Source organism: Mytilus trossulus, chromosome 2 (genome assembly GCF_036588685.1).
Source record: "Mytilus trossulus isolate FHL-02 chromosome 2, PNRI_Mtr1.1.1.hap1, whole genome shotgun sequence".
NCBI lineage: Eukaryota > Metazoa > Mollusca > Bivalvia > Mytilida > Mytilidae > Mytilus > Mytilus trossulus.
In genome coordinates, this window is record NC_086374.1 from 59,799,818 (window position 1) to 59,824,725 (window position 24,908).

Sequence of the window (24,908 nt, forward strand, 5' to 3'; positions counted from 1 at the left end):
ACATATTAGAAAGTGTACACAATAAATTTCCTAACATGTTTGCGAATTAAAGGGTGATTAGACTGCCAAAAGCGTATATTGACCTAATTTCTTTTCGGATTTTTAATGCAAATAATTTCATTTTCTACTCCATTATCAATATGCAAATATTGATTAGATATTTGTTGTTCTATTTTGATGTATAAACAATTGGTCGTTTCCGTTCTAGATTTGATAGTACGGCGTTTCAGATCTCGGCTCTACTAAAAATGTCATTTCATGCTTCGTCTTTATAAAGGCAACAGTAGTATACCGCTGTTCAAATCTCATAAATCTAATTATCTTAGACTAATTATCTTAGACTAATTATTTCCTAATATAGAACAAATAATGAAAACGATATTCACATTCATGATTTTAATTACCGATAACAATCAACAAATCAACAAGATTTCATGACAATCTTTATCTATATTGATTCAAATAAAGCTAATTTCCTTTTTACTTGGACCACAACCAAGTATAACATACCTAAGCTAGAACGTTTGTTCTGTGTGTGGTCTAGTAAACATAACTTTTACAATATAGCATAATGTACACATTTGTTCAGCCGCTTGGTCGAAGAAAGAACTAATTATTAAAGAAAAACAAAATATGAAACAAAATTTTGTTGCATAAATGGAGTTTGATATCTCAATTTATTACAATGGCAACTGCAAAGTCGGAGAAACTTCCTGTTTGGGTTAAACATTCCATTTTTGAATCTTCAGAAAAATTGCGAAAATAAAATGAAATTTTCATCTCAAGACCTTTTATGGCAACGGAAAAAACATTCTATTATAGTTGAAAAGATAACTTATAAGGAAACGATTGACGTACAAAATGGAGAACAAATCGTCAAGTGCGCCATACCTGCTTCAACTATCTTATTTGGTTCCTGGAAAAAGAACATGTAAAATGCCTTTCTTTCGAACATTTGTTGCCCTTCACAGGTAAAATAGATGTTTACCAAGCAAGAAGATTGACAACTGACAAATAATCCCGTTAAAATTGGAGGATGGAAGCCTTGAAAGATGCTCGTCATCAACATTGAAATATTATCATTGTATATGGTCAAAAGGATGGATTAGGAAGAATTGCTCCATGGGGGAAAGGCATTAATTTTTTTAGTGTTTATTGTTGCTTTTTTTCGTTGAGCTTTGCTCTTCAATAAGGATACGCACGTTATCATGTTGTTTTGGATTAAATTTTAATGGGATTTAATAAAATTTTGAAGACATTATCGCTCTTTAAATTTTCCTTTCAAGTGTGTTTTGCATATAAAAGATTATGCAATTACAAATGTTAAATCCCTTAGAGTATCAAACGATCAATAGACCGTTATAAAGTAAATCTTAAAAGAGGAGAAAACGTATTCTTATTATGCATTTTTAACAATTTATTGACAATAACAGTTCTCAGAAGAAATATCTACACACAATACTTTGCTTGCATGAGCATTTCAATAGTTCGCTTAATTAAATGCGAAGGCACTCTTGAGAAGAAAATATATTGTAAAATAATCTTAAATACCATAAAAAGTAAATGTATTTCTATCTTATGTAATGTCGTTATTATCGTGTAATTTTAAACATACAATCCTGTGTAACCAAGATAACTTTTATTGCCTTATTATTGTAAAATTGTAAAAAGCGCATTATATATTATAGAGACATTAATGATTTAAAGAGATGATTTTTTTGTTTAAAAAGGACTATAAACTAATAATTGTACTGTCTAGTTTAACTATTTACAAGCAAAAAAGAAGAAAAATAAAAAAAAGCAAACAAGTTTAACAATTTAAAAAATAAACAAATGGACGGACTACTGTGTAACCAAATGAAATAATGTACCGTTGCATGCACAAGAGTGTGTTAAATCCATTTTTTCGTGCATTGAATGTTTCAACATCCGAGTTTTTTTCAATCACAGTAAGTAAAAATCTTGGCAAGATGTATAACTTTTAGTTCTGTTTGTGAATGAACTTCCTGTGAACATGAATCCCCTCTTTCTATTAATTTCTAATTCAGTTAAGGTTTGGATCGGTCAAATATTTCCTTCACTGATAATTCCCTGTCTCTTTCTAATTTTTCACGAGTCCGTACATATCTGGCGTTTCTAGCTTGTTCCCATTGTTTATCTGAGTTCAGTTGCTCTTTTGAATTTCCAAATTCAAAGGAATCATAATTGTAAATCTGTCCATTAAAATCCTCTTGTGCTGCTGAAGATTTTCTTCTTCTGGTGCTTGCATCAATTCCTTTCGAATTTTCAGAATTATTGATTGCTTTTTGAGAACTGTGTTGTTCCTTTTCTAAGGTAGCTCCAGTTTCAGGAGCACTCATGATTGGTAAAGGAGAAGATTTTAAAAGTCTTTGATCTCGATTAGAAGTAGAATTTAAATCTAGTTTGCTATCGGTCGATCCTCTCGTTGCACTATTTACATCTCGTATGATAGGTATATTAAGCTGTTTATTATTAAAGCTACCTGATCGTTCTGCTTGGTTAGTAGATCTTTGCGACATCTCAGGGTCAGAGTTCATTTTTTGATTGACAAGCTGCGTACCTTTAACAACTTTATCGGTTATCATATTGTCTAAATCAATGACGTCTGCTTCTTGAAGTTTCTGTAAATATTCTACTAGCATACCTGTATTAATTTCAACCTTTTCAATGTCACTTGGTGGCCGAGGCGACCTCTTTGGAGATTTTTTTGAGGATTTTTCTTGTTTATTCCGCAGATTTTTTTCAGCTAATGTACGAGTACTTGCTGGATTGAATGATTTGTGACTGGAAATTATAGCACTTTTCGGTGGTCTGTGAACTCCTGCACGTATTCTTTCTAGGTCCTTTTCTACTAGCCTTTGCTGAGTGCTAATTCCATTGAGCTTTATTTTGAATTCATTGTATCTGCCATCAGAAGTCTGATCAAATCTTCTTTGCTCTCGTCTATTTCTCTCCCTTACTGATTCATGAGACTTGTAACTTTTCATGCTTAAATCCGCCATTGTCAAAATTGAATTATCGAATGTCCCGTGTCCACTGCCTTTGATAATATTTTCAATATCCTTGTTTTTCTTAAATTATATTCAATTTGACCTTTGGTATCACTCTGAAATATTGAAATGAGAATTAATTTTTCTGAAATCTAAATTGACATTTGTCTTATAATTATTGCATTTGTAACGAATACCATCCCATTGAGAGTATCTTTTGTATATATCATTACATTAAAAGGTTTGTCGCTGAATTGAAACAGTTTGACGTCGGTCCATGTAACAAAATTCTTTGAAAAGAATCCATCTGACTTTTCTCAAGCAAAATCAATATGAATATGAATTTGCTACGGAAATGTGGTTCAATCGTTGGACAATTATCTGTTCGTATTACGCCAGATTTTTATTGTAACATCAAAGATTAAAGTGTTTTACTTTTCACATTTCCATTTTCGACCTACATGATTTAGACAGATATTACAAAAATCAATCGAAGATTCCACTGCATTGGCCATAACATGAATAGAACTTTGAAGACATGTAGCAATCGCTTGTCACAAAACATTATTGTCCACACCATTTTATTGTTTTATGGAAGGAAAACAGATATGATATTACACAATCAATGGAATACAGTCAAACCTGTATAAAGGGTAATCCTGGGGACAAGAGAAGAAAACTTACTATATATGAGAGGTGACATTCATAAAAGTAAGAGGTTTTGCGCTATAAAACCAGGTTCAATCCACCATTTTCTACATTTGAAAATGTCTGTACCAAGCCAGGAATATGACAGTTGTTGTCCATTCGTTTGATGTCCTTTGATTTTGCAATTTGATAAAGGTCTTTTACTCGGAGTTCAGTATTTTTATGATTTTACTTTTTGATTACAGGTTTACATTGGTACTTTCGCAAGACTAGAATAAGATGACAGAACAAGACAGGTTTTATCTAAATACATACCTTTATAGCAGGTTAGACTTTTAGTTTATTGAGCCGAGAAGGAATTTTCGTTTCATGTTGAAGCTGCCTTCATTCCGTTTTCAAATGCATGTATATTTTTATTGTTTGGTAAGTGGAGCCCAAATTAACCCCTTACAACTCATGGCACATTCTTTCGACGCGTCACCCGTTTTTCTTTGGGGATGATTGTTGTACACTAAATAGTATAGCTATGAAAAAAATGACCAACGATAGTAATTCCAAGCTTACAACAATAATCATGCTCGCCGATCAGTGTCGTTCGCCCAAAAATAATAAATGGCAAAATAAAGTATGAAGTTAAAAAGCCTTAAAATGAAACCTTATTTTTTTTTTTTGCCGTATTTCGAACAACGCAATGTTTTGAAAACAGTCAATTTATGAATTTAATGTGCATACTGCTCCCGATGTAGCTGTGTATACATACATCCCTTATTGCCAAATTAACACCTTCTCTGATACTGTAGAAATTTAAACAGCCAAGAGTCTATATAAATCTCATTCTGTCCTTTTGGTGACATATTTTTCATTCGAATCACCCAAAGAACCCAATATATATAGCTGCTTGTCATTGTTTGTGTTGTGTTAATAGAAAACAACCTACTATGTGATCGTTCCTATAAGTTGAACAAACATTTGAAGTACGAAGAAATGCATATAACGTTGTGAAATAGTGTTAGAAAAACAAACGTATTTATCAACACACAACTTAATCTTTACTCGGACAGTTATATACATTAAAATGTCAAGAGATAATAGAAAAATGTTATATCAAAATTTCTGATCAACGTTATATCGGTTTATTTGTCGTAGTGTTAACCTGTAGTGACAAATAACGATTTCTACAACTTTATTCTTATCGGTTAACCTTGAAACCTTGACACAACCATTTCAAATAACACAACCATTTGTCTAATTAGTTATCAAAAGTACCAGTCTTATAATTAAATACGCCATACGCGCGTTTCATAAACTCAGGACTCATCAGTGACGCTCAGTTTTATAAATCCAGAAAGTAGAAAGTTGATGAGTATTTAGAACCCAAAAATTCTAATAAGTTGTGCCAAATACGGGTTAGGGAATCTATGCCTGGGATAAGAAAATCCTTAGTTTTTCGAAAAATTCATATTTGTGTCAACAGGAAATTTATAAAAATGACCATGTAATTGATTTTCATGTCAACACCAAAGTGCTGACTACTGGGCTAGTGATACCCTCGGGGACGAAACGTCCACCAGCAGTTGCATCGATTCAGTGGTGTAATAGTACCAAGCTTATAATTTGATTCTTAGGTTTTCCAAAAAAAGATATTTAGGTTCCAGCTTCTCCAAGCAAAGATGACCTGCGATGAATTTTGCGATGAATTTCAGATCCCTTTTGGTTATATAGCTCTTAAAGTGACTACAATCTTATACGTCACTGGCTCTCAAAATGTTCCGTGGGTTAAAGTGTTCCTGATGAATGTTAATCCAGAAAAGAGCTTTGGACACACCGAATTTAAAAAGTGTAATTTTATCATTTACACTTAATCGATATAAGTACTGTTGGGATGCTAGTCCCAAGTGGTATCGTCAGCTTGATAGTCAGTGTTTCGTTACTGACAATGATTAATAGCTCCTACTTTTTTGAATTTTCCGTTGATCAATCATGAAATTATTGAGACACTAAATATAAGAGTTTAGACTCTCCCAATCAAAGTTGATCTTAGATTTTTGTCTATTCTTTTAAAGTCAAAGTGTGGTCATCTATATTCATAGCGTATCTATTTATCACTGGCTTATAAAGTGAGGGTTTTATTATGGTTATATCATAAAAGTGCTTTAGTTGCATGAAATTTAAAGTGTAACATTGAATATGCCCGATATTTTGGCTTAGACATTATCAATGTTTCATCATTAGTTTGAAATAATATAATAAATAAATGATTTATTTTATCAAACTAGTCAAAATCAATGTTAATAAATAAACTCATCATAGATACCAGGACTAAATTTTATATATACGCCAGACGCGCGTTTCGTCTACAAAAGACTCATCAGTGACGCTCGAATCCAAAAAAGTTGAAAAGGCCAAATAAATTACGAAGTTGAAGAGCATTAAGGACCAACATTCCTAAAAGTTTTGTCAAATACAGCTAAGGTAATCTATGCCTGAGGTAGAAAAGCCTTAGTATTTCAAAAAATTCAAAAATTTGTTAAACCACCACAAGGACTGTTCTTGTCAAGAAAATACAACTGGTGAACACTAAAAATATATATTTGGTGTTGTTAAATTTTTATAAGATTTACCTTTATAACTAAAAAGAATTTTGTCAAGAATAGAAATATTAGAAAATAATTAGACTTCAATAATAAAAAGACTCATTGTGTAAAAATTTCCAAAATGATTATAGAATATGAAAAAGACTACGTCCAAATAATTGTTATTTATCAGTTTTTATATTGTCGAATACTATCGCCTACAAGACTGAATATATATATATGAACAATGCATACATATTTCAATGGTATATTAACACGATTGAATTCAATTGAAAATTTAAGATGAAAAGGAATTTTGAACAAATGCATTGGCTAATCTGTCATTTTTACATTATGTCAATGTCTAAAGTAAAATCGTGCCATGTGAAATTTTATTAAACCATAAAATTGTCAATCTTAATTTAACTAACTATATACAAAAAATAGTAAAATTAAAAAAAATGCTGAACTCAAAGGAAATTTCAAAAAGTAAAGTCCCTTATCAAATGGCAATGTCAAAGCCTCAAGCACAGCAACTAATAACAACTGTAATAATCCTGACTTGGAACAGGAATTTGCTTGTTTAGAAAATGGTGGATTGACCTGGTTTTACAGCAAGCTTACATTGCATTATTATTTTCTATTGCAAATATGTTTACAATAATACAGATGACCATCATAGTAAGGGGGCTACAAGCGTTCTTCGTCTTTAATAATTTCCAGATGATGACTATGGTATATGGAAAAGACATTAATTCGATTGCAGCACACTTTATAAAAAGCTTAGTGGATTAAGTTTGGTTCTAGAAGTTAACAAAATACCAACTTCATATAAAGACACATGCATGTTTAACCTTGTCACATTTTGTATGTGCCTGTCCCAAGACAGGAAGGAGGCTGTAGTTCAGTGGTTGTCATTGATTGCTGACTGTCATGTGGTTTTATCTTCATAAGTTGATTTATCATTTCTTGTTAAAATTATTTTACAGTTTGTCGTGTCGGTTCCTTTTGTAGCTGACTAAACAGTAGTGGTTTTCTCTATGTTATAAGCCATACGGTGACCTATTATTTATTTTGGATAGTTGTCCCATTGCCAATGATATATATCTTAATAGTTTAAACGGATTTCAGTTCAAATATGATTCTAGGAACAAATAAAAAAACGACTAGAATTGCATGAGATCCAATCTCACTAAAACAAAGAGACCCTACCTTTAGATGGTACTAGTACTTAATATTGTTACTAGAACGTGAATTGCACATGGTTGACAAAACCGGGCGGCTAGGCCACACTTATTTACCTTTCCATGTACTGAGATTGTCAACGTATTTTTTCACAGCTTTTGGCATTGTCTTTTTTTTGGATGGGGAATGCCGTATTATATGTGTGGTTCCACAATCTCATATTTGTCTTAATCTGTTATATCCATGTTTAATCTTTAAGCAAACCCGTATTTCGATTTGCTTATTTGTCAGTACATTTTGCACACACATAGAAACATATAGACCAAGACTTAAGACATTTATCTTGTATTAACCAGCTGCCCTTGTGGTCGAACGAAAATTAAAGTAAATGTGGAAGTATATTTTATATTGGAAACTTCAAAGGAAAGTTGAGGAATTTACTATATTGAGTCATGAAATGTGTGAAGTAAAAAGGTATTTGTTTTTGATATAAAATATCTTACCATAGTTTGGGCTAGATAGATTGATATCATCTTCATATAAACTGTGTATGCTTATGTATATAAAATGTTTACCTTAACACCCAAATAAGCCCTTCGTATATCCCATCTATTGATTAGTAAACGGATCTATTTGAGTACAGGTGTTTGACTTTACCACACGTTACACCACTTGTTATGTAATTGTTTGTTTATTATTGAAATTATTGAACAATTTATGAATTCCAACTTGCACTACACGAAACACTTTGGGGAAAGTAGTCACTGTAAATTAATTATTTTATTTCTTTATGATACAAAATAGTTTCTGTATTGGCTACTTCAATTATTTCATATTGTTGTTTAAAGAACAATCATAAGAGAACAAAGCTAATTTCTAATACGGTTGTTAGACTGGAACATTGAAATGATACAGTTATTGAATGGGGGGAAAACAAAGATAGTTGAATTAACACACTATATGAAAGAAGACGGTCAACAAATTAGTAAAAGCATCTTTTTGACATCTTGTGCATGTAACCAACAACAATTAGCTGTTATTTTTAGTGCAGTGAAGATAAATAAAGATGGTAATACGAATAAAATGTATTTGAGTGGAAAGAAATTACATATGCATCCTTGCAACAACATAGTTTAAGCGATTAAAAATGAAAACTTTGTATGAAATACTTAAACAGATGATGACACTTTGTAGTTTTATCCCCAACTTTTGTGCTACCAATTTTAGTTAGAATATTTAGATAGTTTGTTCATATCGTGGAACCTAGGCGTCGGAAAGCTCTTCGCAATAGGGTTGTTTATTTAAAGTTTAATTTTCGCGAAAGAGAGACAAGCAGTAAAATTTTACTGTCCTAGTTATTTTATTGTATATTACTCTGTAGATTTATAGGATTTTGCAATTAACTGGCTTTTATTGCTAAGAATAAAAAGTAAAATCACAAAAATACTGAATTCTGAGAAATATTAAAACGGAAAGTCCCTCATCACATAGGAAAATTAAAAGATCAAACACATCTAACGAATTGATAACAACTGTCATAATCTTTACACAGGGTTTTTCTTATGTAAAAAAATGATGGATTAAACCTGGTTTTATAGCTAGCTAAAATGGTATTTATTTTATACCACACTCGATACGGCGTTTTCGTTTGCGTCATACTTTCTCTTTTCAAATGTATGTCACCTCAGTTTTAGATCATAATATCATACTTAAAACATTTGAGGGAGATAAATTTTCAACAATTACTAGTAGTTAAAAACTAATTAAAAAAAAAGTAATATCACAAAAATACTGAACTCCGAAGAAAATTCATTCAAAACGTAAAGTCCCTACTCAAATGGCAAAACCAAAAGCTCAAACACATCAAACGAAATTCAATGAATAACAACTGTCATATTCCCGAATTGGTATAGGCAAATTCTTATGGTATTCCTGTAATCGCCCAAATCTTAATTTTCTCTCACTTATTTTGTGAAAAGCGAGAAAACAGGAGTATTTATCCTCCTTGTTATTCAAATGTGAATAGTTTTTTAGAATAAATGTTTTATTATATATCTCAAAATTTGATTCATGAATAGCGATATTTCTTTTTCTTCGGTTTCTATGTTATGCTGTTCTTCACATGATCTTTATACGGCTTTCAGATAGAGACGAGAAATAAAAATACCGTACTAAATTTCATTGATAATTTTGAGAAAAAAGTGAAATCGCAAAAATACAGAACTCCGAGGAAAATTCAAAACGGGAAGTCTCTGATCAATTGGCAAAATCAAAATCACAAACACATCAAACTTATGGATAACGAGAGCACTATAGGTATTCATAGACATTTCTACTTATGTCTAAAAGATGTTAATAAAGTAATAATAAAATGTATCTGCAATGACAACAATAAAGGTCATTTATATTATTACATGTTGTATACAAATTTAGTCAGAATTTAAAATGGATGACACACGATTAACAATAAAAGGCCATCAACTGTATTATTCAATCATCATATTATCAAAATAGACCTCACAAAACAAATTCTCATTAAAATAATTTTACATTAAACTACATTTTATTTATTTATTAACAATTTTCAATTGTATTATATAAATAATAAAGAATATGAAGACTTACCATTACATGTATATGCAGTCGATACTATTTATCAAATGGAAAAGTTTACACACCCAGTGGGCTTTTATCATGCCTTAATTAATACAAATCATCTCCGTCCGGGGAGGCATGATACATATAATATCGATAATAAAAATGGTTTTAATATAATCATCAAATCCTTTCAACAGGACAAACAATTAAAAATAAAAGACGACCATTTAAAATTGGTTGATTGCTTGCTGATTACCAGACAAATAAAGGAAGATTTTCCGATGGATGATTAAAAGGGTTTAAATTCTTTGTCATATAAACAACTTATATCAAATGTCTCCTGATTCAACTGCACTAAGCTATAGTCCAAAACCTTCATTAATTCTCCTGATAAAATATCCTTTTGAAAGACACGTCTGGTCATCAAATATAATTATATCTTAACCTGCGATAATGGTTTGGCAATGTCAACAGAAAAGGGGATTTCGTTGGAACGTTTTAGGTTATTTTATATAGACAGTTCATCATATACACGTGTCACTTAGTTTTTAGTATAAGAGATAAATTCAATAAAACTATTAGCAGCCTTTGGGGTTATGAATCGGGTCCTTAACTAAAAAAATCGATTATATGATAAATGTTTGTTATTTAATTCGACACAGTAAGTAACTGGGTTATAGAAGTCTGGCGGACCCGACTACATCTAAACATTGTTTGTGGCAAAGATGTCTTTATACTGTGTAAAATGTAAAAATACACACGACTTGTATTCGAGGATATTAACTTTTGGACATAAGTTGAGAGAAGTGAGTGATCATGGTCATGCCCTTTTGTTGTATAGTATGAATAAACTACACATTTCTTGAATCGAATCCTTCATACTTGGTACTGTGTTTTCTATATTTTCGTAATGCTTCTTTTTATGTTTGCAATGGGTAAATCCACAGAGACTCGTTAACTAGGGGGAGGTTTAGCTAGTTATAAAATCAGGTTTGATACACCATGTTCTACATACGAAAATTTCAGGAATACTAAAGTTGTTATCAATAAAAAAAAATTGTTTGAGCTTTTGTTTTTTGATAATTTGCTTTGAGTCCTTCCGTTGAGAAGCTTCCACGGAGTCCAGTATTTTGGTTATTTTTACTTTTTACTTCAGGATACGGATAAGGATAATAAACTGCATGTTACTTGAAAACAAAGATATAACGATGTCGACGTTGAAAACGTTGATAATCTGATACAAATAAACATTGTTTAACATAAACCTAAACTGCTAACCGAGTAAATATTCCGTTTTAACTTTACATTTGTGCCATTGAAAAGTTTTCTTAAACTTAATGTTGTCTATAAACTTAGTATTGTTTATAATATGTTTGTGAACTTTTTTTCTACTGGCGATAATGATTGTGTTGTTGTTGTCTGAGTTTATGGATTTGTTTTTTGTTTTTTTTTAGAAATACGTAGGTCGCTGATAGCAAGGGGGTTTCCTAACGCTTTCAAGCAAATAGTTTTCTTCAAAAGGCAGACGGGACTCAGTGCTCGAGTTGTCTAAGTAGTATCAACTACTAGAACTTCATTACTAGCCTGTACACACCTAGGTTGTGAGTTCGAACCCCTAACGTAGCAGGTGCGCTTGACTCCAATCTTAATTGACGAGGACAGCCAGTTTTCAAGCCGAAGGTTGGTGGTTCTTGACGAGCAAACAACTTATCCCGTAAAAACAGACAGTTACGAAATAGCTTAAAGTGTTGAAAGTGGTGGTTCAAACAAAAAAAAATGAAATTAAAAAGAAGTCCAAAATTCACATTTTGTAGAAACTTCTATACAACATTTTTATTAATTTCTTTTAAAATATTTACCTCTCTAGAGTAAACTGGAAAAATAGTAATAAAAAAATAAAAGATGAAATATCAAATTCTATGTAATTTTTAAAACAAACACATATCGAAAACGATAGCAGTGTCTCTGGACATGATCCCCCGGTTTAAAATAATCGAATTATATTACAGGCACACACATAGACCTAACTGACTAAGTTCGATAACCATTCCTAAATATTATATATTATCATGTTAAAGGTTGAGACACCTCTAAATCGGTCAAATGTATACATAAATTTATAATGTTTAAGTCAATAGTTTAGTCTGTAAACAACCGATTTATTTCACATTAAAAGTATTTAACTAATGTGAATAAAAACATGTACGTGTTAAACTGTTCACTTTCTTACTTTTCAATGGATATGTTTGAACAAGACTACTTACATAGTTTATGTTTAGATTGTCAAGAGCAAAGATTTAATTCATCAATTAGTATTAAATCTAATTTATGTGTTAGTCTAAAGTACTATATTTAATCTCAGATTGTCCTTGGCACATTGCTAATATGATTTGAATTTTGATTTGAATCAATACAATTTTTTTTACATACAGTATCTATGCAAAGTATAAACTTCTATAATTTTTCTAGCACATGATGAAATGCTTTAAAATATGGGATCCTTGAAAAATTTAAATGGCATTTCAAATACAATTTCCAGGAAGAGATACTGCTATTGTTAAAAATAGCCAGAATTTTCCGGAATTGCTAAATAATTGTTAATAATAATTATCAAAAGTACCATATTATAATTTAGTACGCCAGACGCGCGTTTCGTCTACATAAGACTCATCAGTGACGCTCATATCAAAATATTTATAAAGCCAAACAAGTACGAAGTTGAAGAGCATTGAGAATCCAAATTCAAAAAATTTGTGCCAAATAAGGCTAAGGTAATCTATTCCGGGGATAAGAAAATCCTTAGTTTTTCAAAAATTCAAAGTCTTATTTTCAGGAATGTTATAAAAATTACCAGGGGAAACATATCCTGTCTTACATAATACATACAGCTTGAAGAACGATATGCATAACAAAAAAAATATGAAGAGCGCAACTGAACACGTCAACCATCGACACCATTTACGTAGAAAAATAACTGACAAACTGAACACGTCAACCATCGACACCATTTACGTAGAAAAATAACAGACAAACTGAACACGTCAACCATCGACACCATTTACGTAGAAAAATAACAGACAAACGGACCACGTCAACCATCGACACCATTTACGTAGAAAAATAACTGACAAACAGACAACGTCAACCATCGACACCATTTACGTAGAAAAATAACTGACAAACTGAACACGTCAACCATCGACACCATTTACGTAGAAAAATAACTGACAAACAGACAACGTCAACCATCGACACCATTTACGTAGAAAAATAACTGACAAACTGAACACGTCAACCATCGACACCATTTACGTAGAAAAATAACTGACAAACTGAACACGTCAACCATCGACACCATTTACGTAGAAAAATAACTGACAAACTGAACACGTCAACCATCGACACCATTTACGTAGAAAAATAACTGACAAACTGAACACGTCAACCATCGACACCATTTACGTAGAAAAATAACAGACAAACAGACCACGTCAACCATCGACACCATTTACGTAGAAAAATAACTGACAAACTGAACACGTCAACCATCGACACCATTTACGTAGAAAAATAACAGACAAACAGACCACGTCAACCATCGACACCATTTACGTAGAAAAATAACAGACAAACTGAACACGTCAACCATCGACACCATTTACGTAGAAAAATAACTGACAAACTGAACACGTCAACCATCGACACCATTTACGTAGAAAAATAACAGACAAACTGAACACGTCAACCATCGACACCATTTACGTAGAAAAATAACAGACAAACAGACCACGTCAACCATCGACACCATTTACGTAGAAAAATAACAGACAAACTGAACACGTCAACCATCGACACCATTTACGTAGAAAAATAACTGACAAACTGAACACGTCAACCATCGACACCATTTACGTAGAAAAATAACAGACAAACTGAACACGTCAACCATCGACACCATTTACGTAGAAAAATAACAGACAAACAGACCACGTCAACCATCGACACCATTTACGTAGAAAAATAACAGACAAACTGAACACGTCAACCATCGACACCATTTACGTAGAAAAATAACTGACAAACTGAACACGTCAACCATCGACACCATTTACGTAGAAAAATAACTGACAAACAGACAACGTCAACCATCGACACCATTTACGTAGAAAAATAACTGACAAACTGAACACGTCAACCATCGACACCATTTACGTAGAAAAATAACAGACAAACAGACCACGTCAACCATCGACACCATTTACGTAGAAAAATAACAGACAAACTGAACACGTCAACCATCGACACCATTTACGTAGAAAAATAACTGACAAACAGACAACGTCAACCATCGACACCATTTACGTAGAAAAATAACTGACAAACTGAACACGTCAACCATCGACACCATTTACGTAGAAAAATAACTGACAAACTGAACACGTCAACCATCGACACCATTTACGTAGAAAATTAACAGACAAACAGACCACGTCAACCATCGACACCATTTACGTAGAAAAATAACAGACAAACTGAACACGTCAACCATCGACACCATTTACGTAGAAAAATAACTGACAAACTGAACACGTCAACCATCGACACCATTTACGTAGAAAAATAACAGACAAACTGAACACGTCAACCATCGACACCATTTACGTAGAAAAATAACAGACAAACAGACCACGTCAACCATCGACACCATTTACGTAGAAAAATAACAGACAAACTGAACACGTCAACCATCGACACCATTTACGTAGAAAAATAACTGACAAACTGAACACGTCAACCATCGACACCATTTACGTAGAAAAATAACAGACAAACTGAACACGTCAACCATCGACACCATTTACGTAGAAAAATAACAGACAAACAGACCACGTCAACCATCGACACCATTTACGTAGAAAAATAACAGACAAACTGAACACGTCAACCATCGACACCATTTACGTAGAAAAATAACTGACAAACTGAACACGTCAACCATCGACACCATTTACGTAGAAAAATAACTGACAAACAGACAACGTCAACCATCGACACCATTTACGTAGAAAAATAACTGACAAACTGAACACGTCAACCATCGACACCATTTACGTAGAAAAATAACAGACAAACAGACCACGTCAACCATCGACACCATTTACGTAGAAAAATAACAGACAAACTGAACACGTCAACCATCGACACCATTTACGTAGAAAAATAACTGACAAACAGACAACGTCAACCATCGACACCATTTACGTAGAAAAATAACTGACAAACTGAACACGTCAACCATCGACACCATTTACGTAGAAAAATAACTGACAAACAGACCACGTCAACCATCGACACCATTTACGTAGAAAAATAACTGACAAACAGACAACGTCAACCATCGACACCATTTACGTAGAAAAATAACAGACAAACTGAACACGTCAACCATCGACACCATTTACGTAGAAAAATAACAGACAAACAGACCACGTCAACCATCGACACCATTTACGTAGAAAAATAACTGACAAACTGAACACGTCAACCATCGACACCATTTACGTAGAAAAATAACTGACAAACTGAACACGTCAACCATCGACACCATTTACGTAGAAAAATAACTGACAAACAGACAACGTCAACCATCGACACCATTTACGTAGAAAAATAACAGACAAACTGAACACGTCAACCATCGACACCATTTACGTAGAAAAATAACTGACAAACTGAACACGTCAACCATCGACACCATTTACGTAGAAAAATAACTGACAAACAGACAACGTCAACCATCGACACCATTTACGTAGAAAAATAACTGACAAACTGAACACGTCAACCATCGACACCATTTACGTAGAAAAATAACTGACAAACAGACAACGTCAACCATCGACACCATTTACGTAGAAAAATAACTGACAAACTGAACACGTCAACCATCGACACCATTTACGTAGAAAAATAACTGACAAACAGACCACGTCAACCATCGACACCATTTACGTAGAAAAATAACAGACAAACAGACCACGTCAACCATCGACACCATTTACGTAGAAAAATAACAGACAAACTGAACACGTCAACCATCGACACCATTTACGTAGAAAAATAACAGACAAACTGAACACGTCAACCATCGACACCATTTACGTAGAAAAATAACAGACAAACAGACCACGTCAACCATCGACACCATTTACGTAGAAAAATAACTGACAAACTGAACACGTCAACCATCGACACCATTTACGTAGAAAAATAACAGACAAACAGACCACGTCAACCATCGACACCATTTACGTAGAAAAATAACAGACAAACTGAACACGTCAACCATCGACACCATTTACGTAGAAAAATAACAGACAAACAGACAACGTCAACCATCGACACCATTTACGTAGAAAAATAACTGACAAACTGAACACGTCAACCATCGACACCATTTACGTAGAAAAATAACTGACAAACTGAACACGTCAACCATCGACACCATTTACGTAGAAAAATAACTGACAAACAGACAACGTCAACCATCGACACCATTTACGTAGAAAAATAACTGACAAACTGAACACGTCAACCATCGACACCATTTACGTAGAAAAATAACTGACAAACAGACAACGTCAACCATCGACACCATTTACGTAGAAAAATAACAGACAAACTGAACACGTCAACCATCGACACCATTTACGTAGAAAAATAACAGACAAACTGAACACGTCAACCATCGACACCATTTACGTAGAAAAATAACTGACAAACTGAACACGTCAACCATCGACACCATTTACGTAGAAAAATAACTGACAAACTGAACACGTCAACCATCGACACCATTTACGTAGAAAAATAACTGACAAATAGACAACCAACAATAAATATGAAATTATGTGGTATGAGTGTCAATGAGACGACTGTCCTTCCAAGTCACAATTTGTAAAAGTAAACCTTTATAGGCCAAAGTACGGTCTTCAACAAAATGTTCAGATATCCAAACTTGGCTATTAGTTATATAAAGCAAAACAAAAGTTTATTATTAGTTAAACAATTGAAATAACTGATTCGAGATATCGAGCGTCGCTTCCCAGTAAGCTGTGATACTGTTACAACAGACCAATCCATGAAGTAACAGACGAATGGATTAGAACAATCTATACAGTTGTCACTTCCGAGTCAAGAAGGAAATATCAATAATAACATATTATTGTATAGCAATATAATATTTCCCACATAAAGTAACAAAAAGTTAGCATGCAATAACTTCAAATATTGCACTAGTGCAATAAATCTTCAAAATTCATGACGTCTTATGCACTATATCTTAGTTTATACAATAAACGGGTTTTTGCATGAATATTCGGAAATAATGTCCCTCGTAGAACATATATACAATCGCAAGCTCGTGCAATATAAAATTCTACTCGGGACAATATTCCCCTATATTCATACAATAAACCTATAGTGTAGTGAATTAAAAAAAAGTTTTTAATTTAGTGTTTAATGAAATACAATGAAACAATATTTTCACCGGAGAAAAAAAATCCTACCTAGTTTCTGCTGAATATTATCTACTAAGATAGTATTTCTTTTTCTCATTTTCTTTAAGAAGAAAGAATGACATGATCATTTACTTTTAGCATTGTATAAATACGTGTATCTTTATATTGATAATATTTCAAATAAATAATCAATGATTCAATTGTTTTGATTTGTAGCCAAAGTTGAGATAATCTTTTACATGAAATAAATTTAAAGTCATGTTACTTAAAATACATTTTAAATAAAGAAAAGAACATATGGCTTTGTTTGCTTTAGTTTAAACATATCGCTTTGAATAATATCCCCTGCACATGTAGTGGCTATTCTTAAATACAATAACATATGATATTGAACTTGAAATTTCAATGGAAATTTATAAAAATTAGTGCACACGTTTATTATATTTTCAATACAAAAAGGTCTATTATAACTGGAATTTGATATATCTGAGCGGACTCTGTACTGGGATAGTGAGCTGGACCATGGTTATTGGGGGGCTATTTATTTTTTTCTAATGAAAGATAACATACAGGTTTTAATGAAACTTCTCAACATAAGTCTTTCTTAAACAATTACGCCCACTTCTTTCATTTTTGTAAATTTATGAAAGTTCAAAGGTTGAGATTTCACAAAACATGTTTAACCCCGCCACATATTTGCGCCTATCCCAAGTTTTCGATGTGTTAAAGACCCATTGCGGCCGTGAGTTGTTTCTGTTCTTTGGTTTTAGTCTTTTTAAAGCATTCTCCGGTTCCATTCTCTATTTTATCAAACTTAAAATGTGAATATTCACTGAAACTGACTTTAAGTGACTGGAACTGAATCAATTAAATGTTAGACGTTCTATTTACCCAATTTTGATATGAAACAGCCATTTTTATCTGAACACCTTTTAAGGGGAATTAGCTACAATCTTGACAAAAAATTAAAATATGATTTTATTTTATTCAAGTATTAATAAATACAGATTTTTGAATTACGATCTAGTTATCAGCGGTCAGTTTTGTTCATTTTTTTTTCAAGATAAGCTAAAAGATATTCGCTGGTGTATTACTGACTTGCAAGTCAATAATCGTATCTTATTGAATCCGTGCATATATTTACAAGTTAAACATAATTGTTTGTTTGCATTTGATATGAAATCTACAGACCTAGAAAAATCATATTGCATGTGCACACTATCTTTCATAGTTATGTTCATATCGGATAACATGACCCTCTACAGTCTTCAGAGGTCATCTTGATTTTTGATAAGTTGGTATATATTATCGAGTTCGTGCTTTGCCAATTGATTATTTAATACCTTTTTTGTACAATTGTATAAAATGTTTATGATGTTTAAATTCCAGTTTGAGAACCTAAGCCAAATTGGTGAAAAGTAACAGGACAGCTAATGTCCCTTTAAAAGATAGAACACTATATTATTAAGTTATTGTCAGTTTTCAGTCAATTTTTGTCTTATCCATTGCGGCAAATTCAGCACTGTTAAGTTGATGTTAAGATCAAAATGACCTTTTCAAATTAAAAATCATTTACTAGAGCTCGGCGCGTGATACATGATTAACAGATATTATTATACACGATAGAAAACTGTTAGTGTTCAAATATTTTTACAAGACTAGAATTAATTTGATTTAAGATCGAAGTAAAACCTATTGATAACGTTTAGTAGTTGTTATCAAACAGTTCGTTTCTATTTATGTTATCGTTTGTTTTTGTTGCAGTTCCGTTATTCTTGTTGTTCCGTTGTTTTCCTCTTACAGTTGATGTGTTTCCCTCTGTTTTAATTTGTTACTCGGATTTGTTTTATGCATGACCGATTTATGATTATTGAACAGTGATAAACTCTTTTTGAACAGTTCGAATCAACTCTGAGTATGAAAAAAAACATACCAAAATAACAATAAAAATCGAGTAAATATGGTCTAACCCGGAAACCGAAACAGAAACATAAATGATACTGACAGAAAGTCAAATAGGATGTTAAAATATAGAAACGTAAGGTAATATCAAATAATTTAATTGATTAAAAAACTCCAATCACGTTCGATATTGATATGCATTGAAAGTTTGAAAGTAAATTAGTGTGTGATAAACATATGGTATTTTTACAACAATTTCTCACTCGATATTTTTTTCAATCAAGAAATTTCCTCAACAAATGATTTATCAGCTTGTTACTATGATATATACATGGTATAAAAATGGGGACGTATAAACCTGAGGTTGGTGTTCATAATTATTCTCATAGCTATTTCTGTTCAAGGAGGAACAACTAGGCATTGGTCAATTGCACGAATTCATTTTGATTTATCTTATAATATTATTGCAAAAGTAACCATCAATCATTAAGGACTTTTACACTTGAGGCGATATGCCCCCATAGACAAACAGAAAGTGCCAAATTTTAAGAGCATGTCAATACACTAAATAGAAGAGTCATCTCATTGATCATAAGTGTCAAGTGAAAAGGCTTGTACTCCTAAAATAGTGCACTGAAAAGACAAATATATACCGCATCGACATGATGATTAAACAATTTCATATATATGGTATAACAACTCTTTGACTTTGCATTTAACTTATTTGTTTAAGAAGTTATCTATATGTCGCCTTATTAGTTTTTCGTGTCATTGTCAAATATGACATAGATGTAATTCCAATTTATGCCTTTCTCTATATTTGCTGTGAACCTTATCACTATGGTCACATTTGCATATTATTAACTCTCAAACTTCACTTTTGATTGTATTCACCTTGAATTATTTGATATTCACAGTCAATGATTTAACATGAATTTAACAACTTTAAAAGAGTATGTTAAAATATGTCGTATGCAGTTGACTTAAAAAAAACACGTTATATAATCAAAATTCCATAACGAATTGCAAAAAAAACCCCAAAATAATGAAGCCTATGATGCATTCTTTGTAGGAAATAAATTCGTTTCTTATTTCAATTGAAACACAATTTACAAACAATAATTTGAACTTTTGGAAAGTATGTCTTTTTAGGGGTCATTCCTTACTTTAAAATAATTTCATGTTGGTCGAATATGTAAATCGTGATCAACTATGTCCTCCTTAAAATATGTTGTTTTGACTTTTTGGTGCAAAATGAGTGCTTCCTTTTGGCATCCAAGAACGTTAAGGTGTCACAGATTGCACCTTTAATTGCGTGAAAGGTTAAATTTTCGAGCAAATTTTGATATGTTTTTCTGATTATTTCCCCCCTCAATTGCATAAAATAATTCACATTTAGATCAGAAACACATGATATGTGCGATTTACAATACTAAATTCCGCAGTCAAAATGATTTAAAATAATGTGTACAAAATGAAGGTCCGAAAGGGCAAAATCTGACCTTCTTTTTTTTCTATTTGAATAAATAAAGGCAACAGTAATATATCGCTGTTCGAAACTTATAAATCGATAGAAAAAAACAAATCTGGGTTACAAACTAAAACTGAGGGAAACGCATTAAATATAAAAGGAGAACAACGACACAACATTAAAATGTAACACACACAGAAACGCACTAAGCATTAGACAAAATCCGATGAGCATAACAAATATAACATCAAAACTAAATACATGAATTTGGGATAGAAAAGTACCGTGACACGTATTATAGTAATGTGAATCCACACTCAAATATAAGAGGAAACAAACGACACAACAGAAACACAACGTTAAAATTTAACACACACAGAAACGAACGATAATGTAACAATGGCCATATCTCTGACTTGGTACAAGACATTTTTTTAAAGAAAAATATGGTGGGTTGAACCTGGTTTTGTGGCATGCCAAACCTCCCATTTTAATGGTAATTTGTTATTTAGCCTTACGCAAAGCTCTGAATCTGTGCCCGGCTTGGTTAAAAGTTTTTGTCCTTAAGTTGTACAAGTTCCACATTTGTTAACAAGTTGTGGATACTCAATTATATTTCCTTTAATTATCATTGGGCCAAAATATAATTTAATAAACAAGTTTTGTCAGACCCATTAGATTAAGGAAGTTCGCTACTCATTTTCAAAATAACAGGCTTTCCATGAAACTAGTATATTTTGATAGGAGATAAATAAAGGAACCAAAGGAGCAAAAAAAATATAGGTCCGTGTGCTTGTATTCGAGATATAAGCATTAACAAATCTGGCGGGAAAATAATCTCTTTTGATTTTTCGTAGCTTTATCAATGACAAGTTTAAGTTCTGAAAAACTATTAAAAAATTAACCAAGATTTTATAAGATTTTTACAAATAAATTTCAATTATATATGTAAAAGATTGATAAAAAGAAAAATAGGGGTAAGGGGCAAAATGTTTTTTAGGCTTTCAAATGGATAAAATCAGAGGATTCTTAAAATCTGACAAATATTCCAAAACATGACAAGCAAACATCCTTAAGTCGATGGCTTTGGATTATGCATTGATTTTTTTTTTTATCCAAAACGCATTTTTATGAACATGAAGTTGTGGCATGATTGCAATGTGACAACTCTCGCACACAGTCAAAATGGCGTCTATATACTGTCTATATGCAAATCATATAACGCATAGTAAGCTCTAAAAGGTCTTGAAATTACGAATGTAAAATCATTCAATCTACAAAAGTTACCGCCTTTTTTATGTACAAAACAAAAATGATATACAAGAACAAACGACAACCACTAAATTACAGGTGACTGGCCTGTAACAGTCCCATAAAGTATGCCCAACCTTTCCATTAACATGAAAAACTGCTGTAAAGAGTAAAATTACAACAATGTCGAACTCCGAGGAAAATTCAAAATGGAAGTGTTTAATCAAATGATAAAAACAGCACAACATTAGAATAATCTATAAAAAAAAAATCAGTTATACAACTCACCAGGTCGATAAAAAGCACAAAACAATTGTCAAACCACACAAGACACACAGTAAAGATCTGAGAGTACACGCAGTTATTTATAGCTAGTTCAACGCCAGTAAGAAATAAAACACAACTCATTATCTAAGTCTAAAATATCAATCAGTATACATCCTATGGATTTTGTGTGAAGACATCATTAACTAACTGAAAAGAATATGATTTTGTGCCGTGTTTTTTTTAAAAGTCAAATCAATGAATGAAAAGAAGAACATAAGGAGTCACGAAATAACTATAACTACAAAGGTAATTATGTCGTCAAAGCAAAATAACTTTTCATTAATTGATTGAGTGTAATCTGATGAACGACCGGCACACGATTCTAACATTTTCATTTAACAACAGGTTTTACAATCAAGCAAATACTACACTTATGCATTTAAAGTATTATTGTTATTAAGGCAGCTAGGATAAGGGCGTGAATAGTATCTACCCTTTGCAAATTGTCTTTATTATTTATATGAGAATAGTTTGTACATAAAGGCACTAGTAGTTTTTCGCTATTCAACAGTCATAATTCGATTAAGCAAATACAAATTATGGTAATAAACTAAAACCGAAGGAAACACATTAAATAAGAGGAAAACAACGGAACAACAGAAACCCTGAACTAGAACAAAAGTCAATGCCAACTTATACATAGAAATGGATTATAAATAGAAAATGCCATATTCCTGACTTGGTACAGGTCAAAATATGGCGGGTTGACTTTGTTTGATGGCCATCCAAAGCTCCCTCTTATATGGCAATTCATAAAAAATACCGGTAAAATTACTACATTTCGTGACAGAAAGTCAGTACAAACAAACACAAGAACACTAAGCGCCGAGAAATAAATAAATAAATAATATTATAGTTTATTACAACATGTGAACAGCAGAATAACACTGTTCACCTTAGCGACATTTACGACAGCATACAAGAAATCATAAATGAAGTATAAACTGTGAGTCACATGAACGGATCAAAGTAACAAAAAGTGATAACTCAATAGATGCCCAGTCATCTTTAACGCTTCTATTTGCTATACAAGTATTATGTTTCAATTATCAAATCAAATATTATTTATACGAAAACGACGGTGCGTGAGTGAAACTAGCATTCTTAAATTCTTTCACGTATTAAGTGCCATAATACTTAAATTTAATGCATTTAAAGAAATTGTGTCAAATAAAGTCAAAATTTTGAACTTTTTCAATTGATAAACAAAAATTTTACTGAAAAATAGTTAACCGGGAGAAAAACCGACAAAATTGAACGGGATGATTGAATGGTTGAGTATTGGTATTTAATGCTACCTTCAGCAATCTTGGCCTTGTTGTGAAACCGAGTTTTTATTGGGCGAATACTTCAGAATACCCGGAGATAACCGCAGATCCTCGACAGGAAAACTGATAATCATAGTTATAAAAGTTTTGAGTCAAATGCACCAGCCACAAGAAAGCTTCGAACTAACAACTTAAAAGTGTTATTAGGATAGTGATCGCTGTAGATAAACTACTTATACAGCTCGGCAACCGAGGACACAGACAACGAAATGACTTCACATAAACCTTTTTTAATGGCCGGAATTCAGAAATTTGGCTTTAGCTGTAACAGTATGCGCCTGTTAACTTTTAGGGTTGAGGACATATAAAATAAATCTTATCAAACAATAAAAAATGCATTCATGTTGCCTTGCAATACTAAAACTTAAAATATATGCTAATACCTTACCTTTTGTTCGCAACTCTGCTAGGTTAAAAAAAAAAAAGGTTCGGCTCTGACTACTTAAAGTCTGGAATTGACGCTGTATTGGCGTTTATTTAATATAATCCTGAAACATGTCAAAAGTTATAAAATATGGCTTTGTTTACATAACTGACGATTCAATTTAATTACCTATTTCTCTAAACGTTGATAACATTCACAAAATTTGAAACCAATCAAATTAATTTCACTTTGAGCTGACAGGTAGAGTTGATAAAGTCATTTATTGACTTGAAGGGGGTTAAATAATCACAAATAACATTAAATTTATGTGTGGAAATTTATTGAAGACATTGTGGGCTGTAAAAAAATATATCAGCCCAACGAATAATATTTATTCAGTTTGTATTTTTTATAAAAGTGCATTCCTTTTGTTATAATTTTAAACGACGTGAAAATCTATTTGTAATCTTAACCGTCCTAAACGAAAAAGTTTTGAAAATAAGAATGAATCGGTATGGCAATGAAATCCACAGGAATCAGACACGTTTTCCCTGTAGGGTATATTCATTACAACGAATGTGCTTATTTGTTGTCTTTTCATATTAAAATATAATTAGTATACTAGTAACGATACTGTGGATTCATTATTATTCGTTGAATACCAATTACCGTGGTGTTCTTGGGTACAGGTGAACCAAGAATACAAATGTTCAACAAATAGCAATTTTTC

The 24,908-nt window shown here is 32.2% G+C and overlaps 1 protein-coding gene across 3 annotated transcripts; it reads right to left on the reverse strand.

Annotated features, from left to right (window-relative positions):
- Positions 1-381: 381 nt before the first annotated feature.
- Positions 382-24,312, reverse strand: LOC134707669 (uncharacterized). 3 transcript variants are annotated; one of them, XM_063567649.1, is made up of 2 exons: positions 24,203-24,312; positions 382-3,127 (listed from the first exon to the last, which is right to left on the reverse strand). In XM_063567649.1, exon 2 carries the CDS (start codon positions 3,021-3,023, stop codon positions 2,049-2,051), a length of 975 nt encoding a protein of 324 aa, XP_063423719.1. In that variant the 5' UTR covers positions 3,024-3,127; positions 24,203-24,312; the 3' UTR covers positions 382-2,048. The 3 variants fall into 3 exon arrangements, with proteins under 3 accessions (XP_063423719.1, XP_063423718.1, XP_063423721.1); XM_063567648.1 differs by lacking the exon at positions 24,203-24,312 and adding an exon at positions 10,043-10,260; XM_063567651.1 differs by lacking the exon at positions 24,203-24,312 and adding an exon at positions 7,993-8,010.
- Between the last annotated feature and the right edge of the window lie 596 nt (positions 24,313-24,908).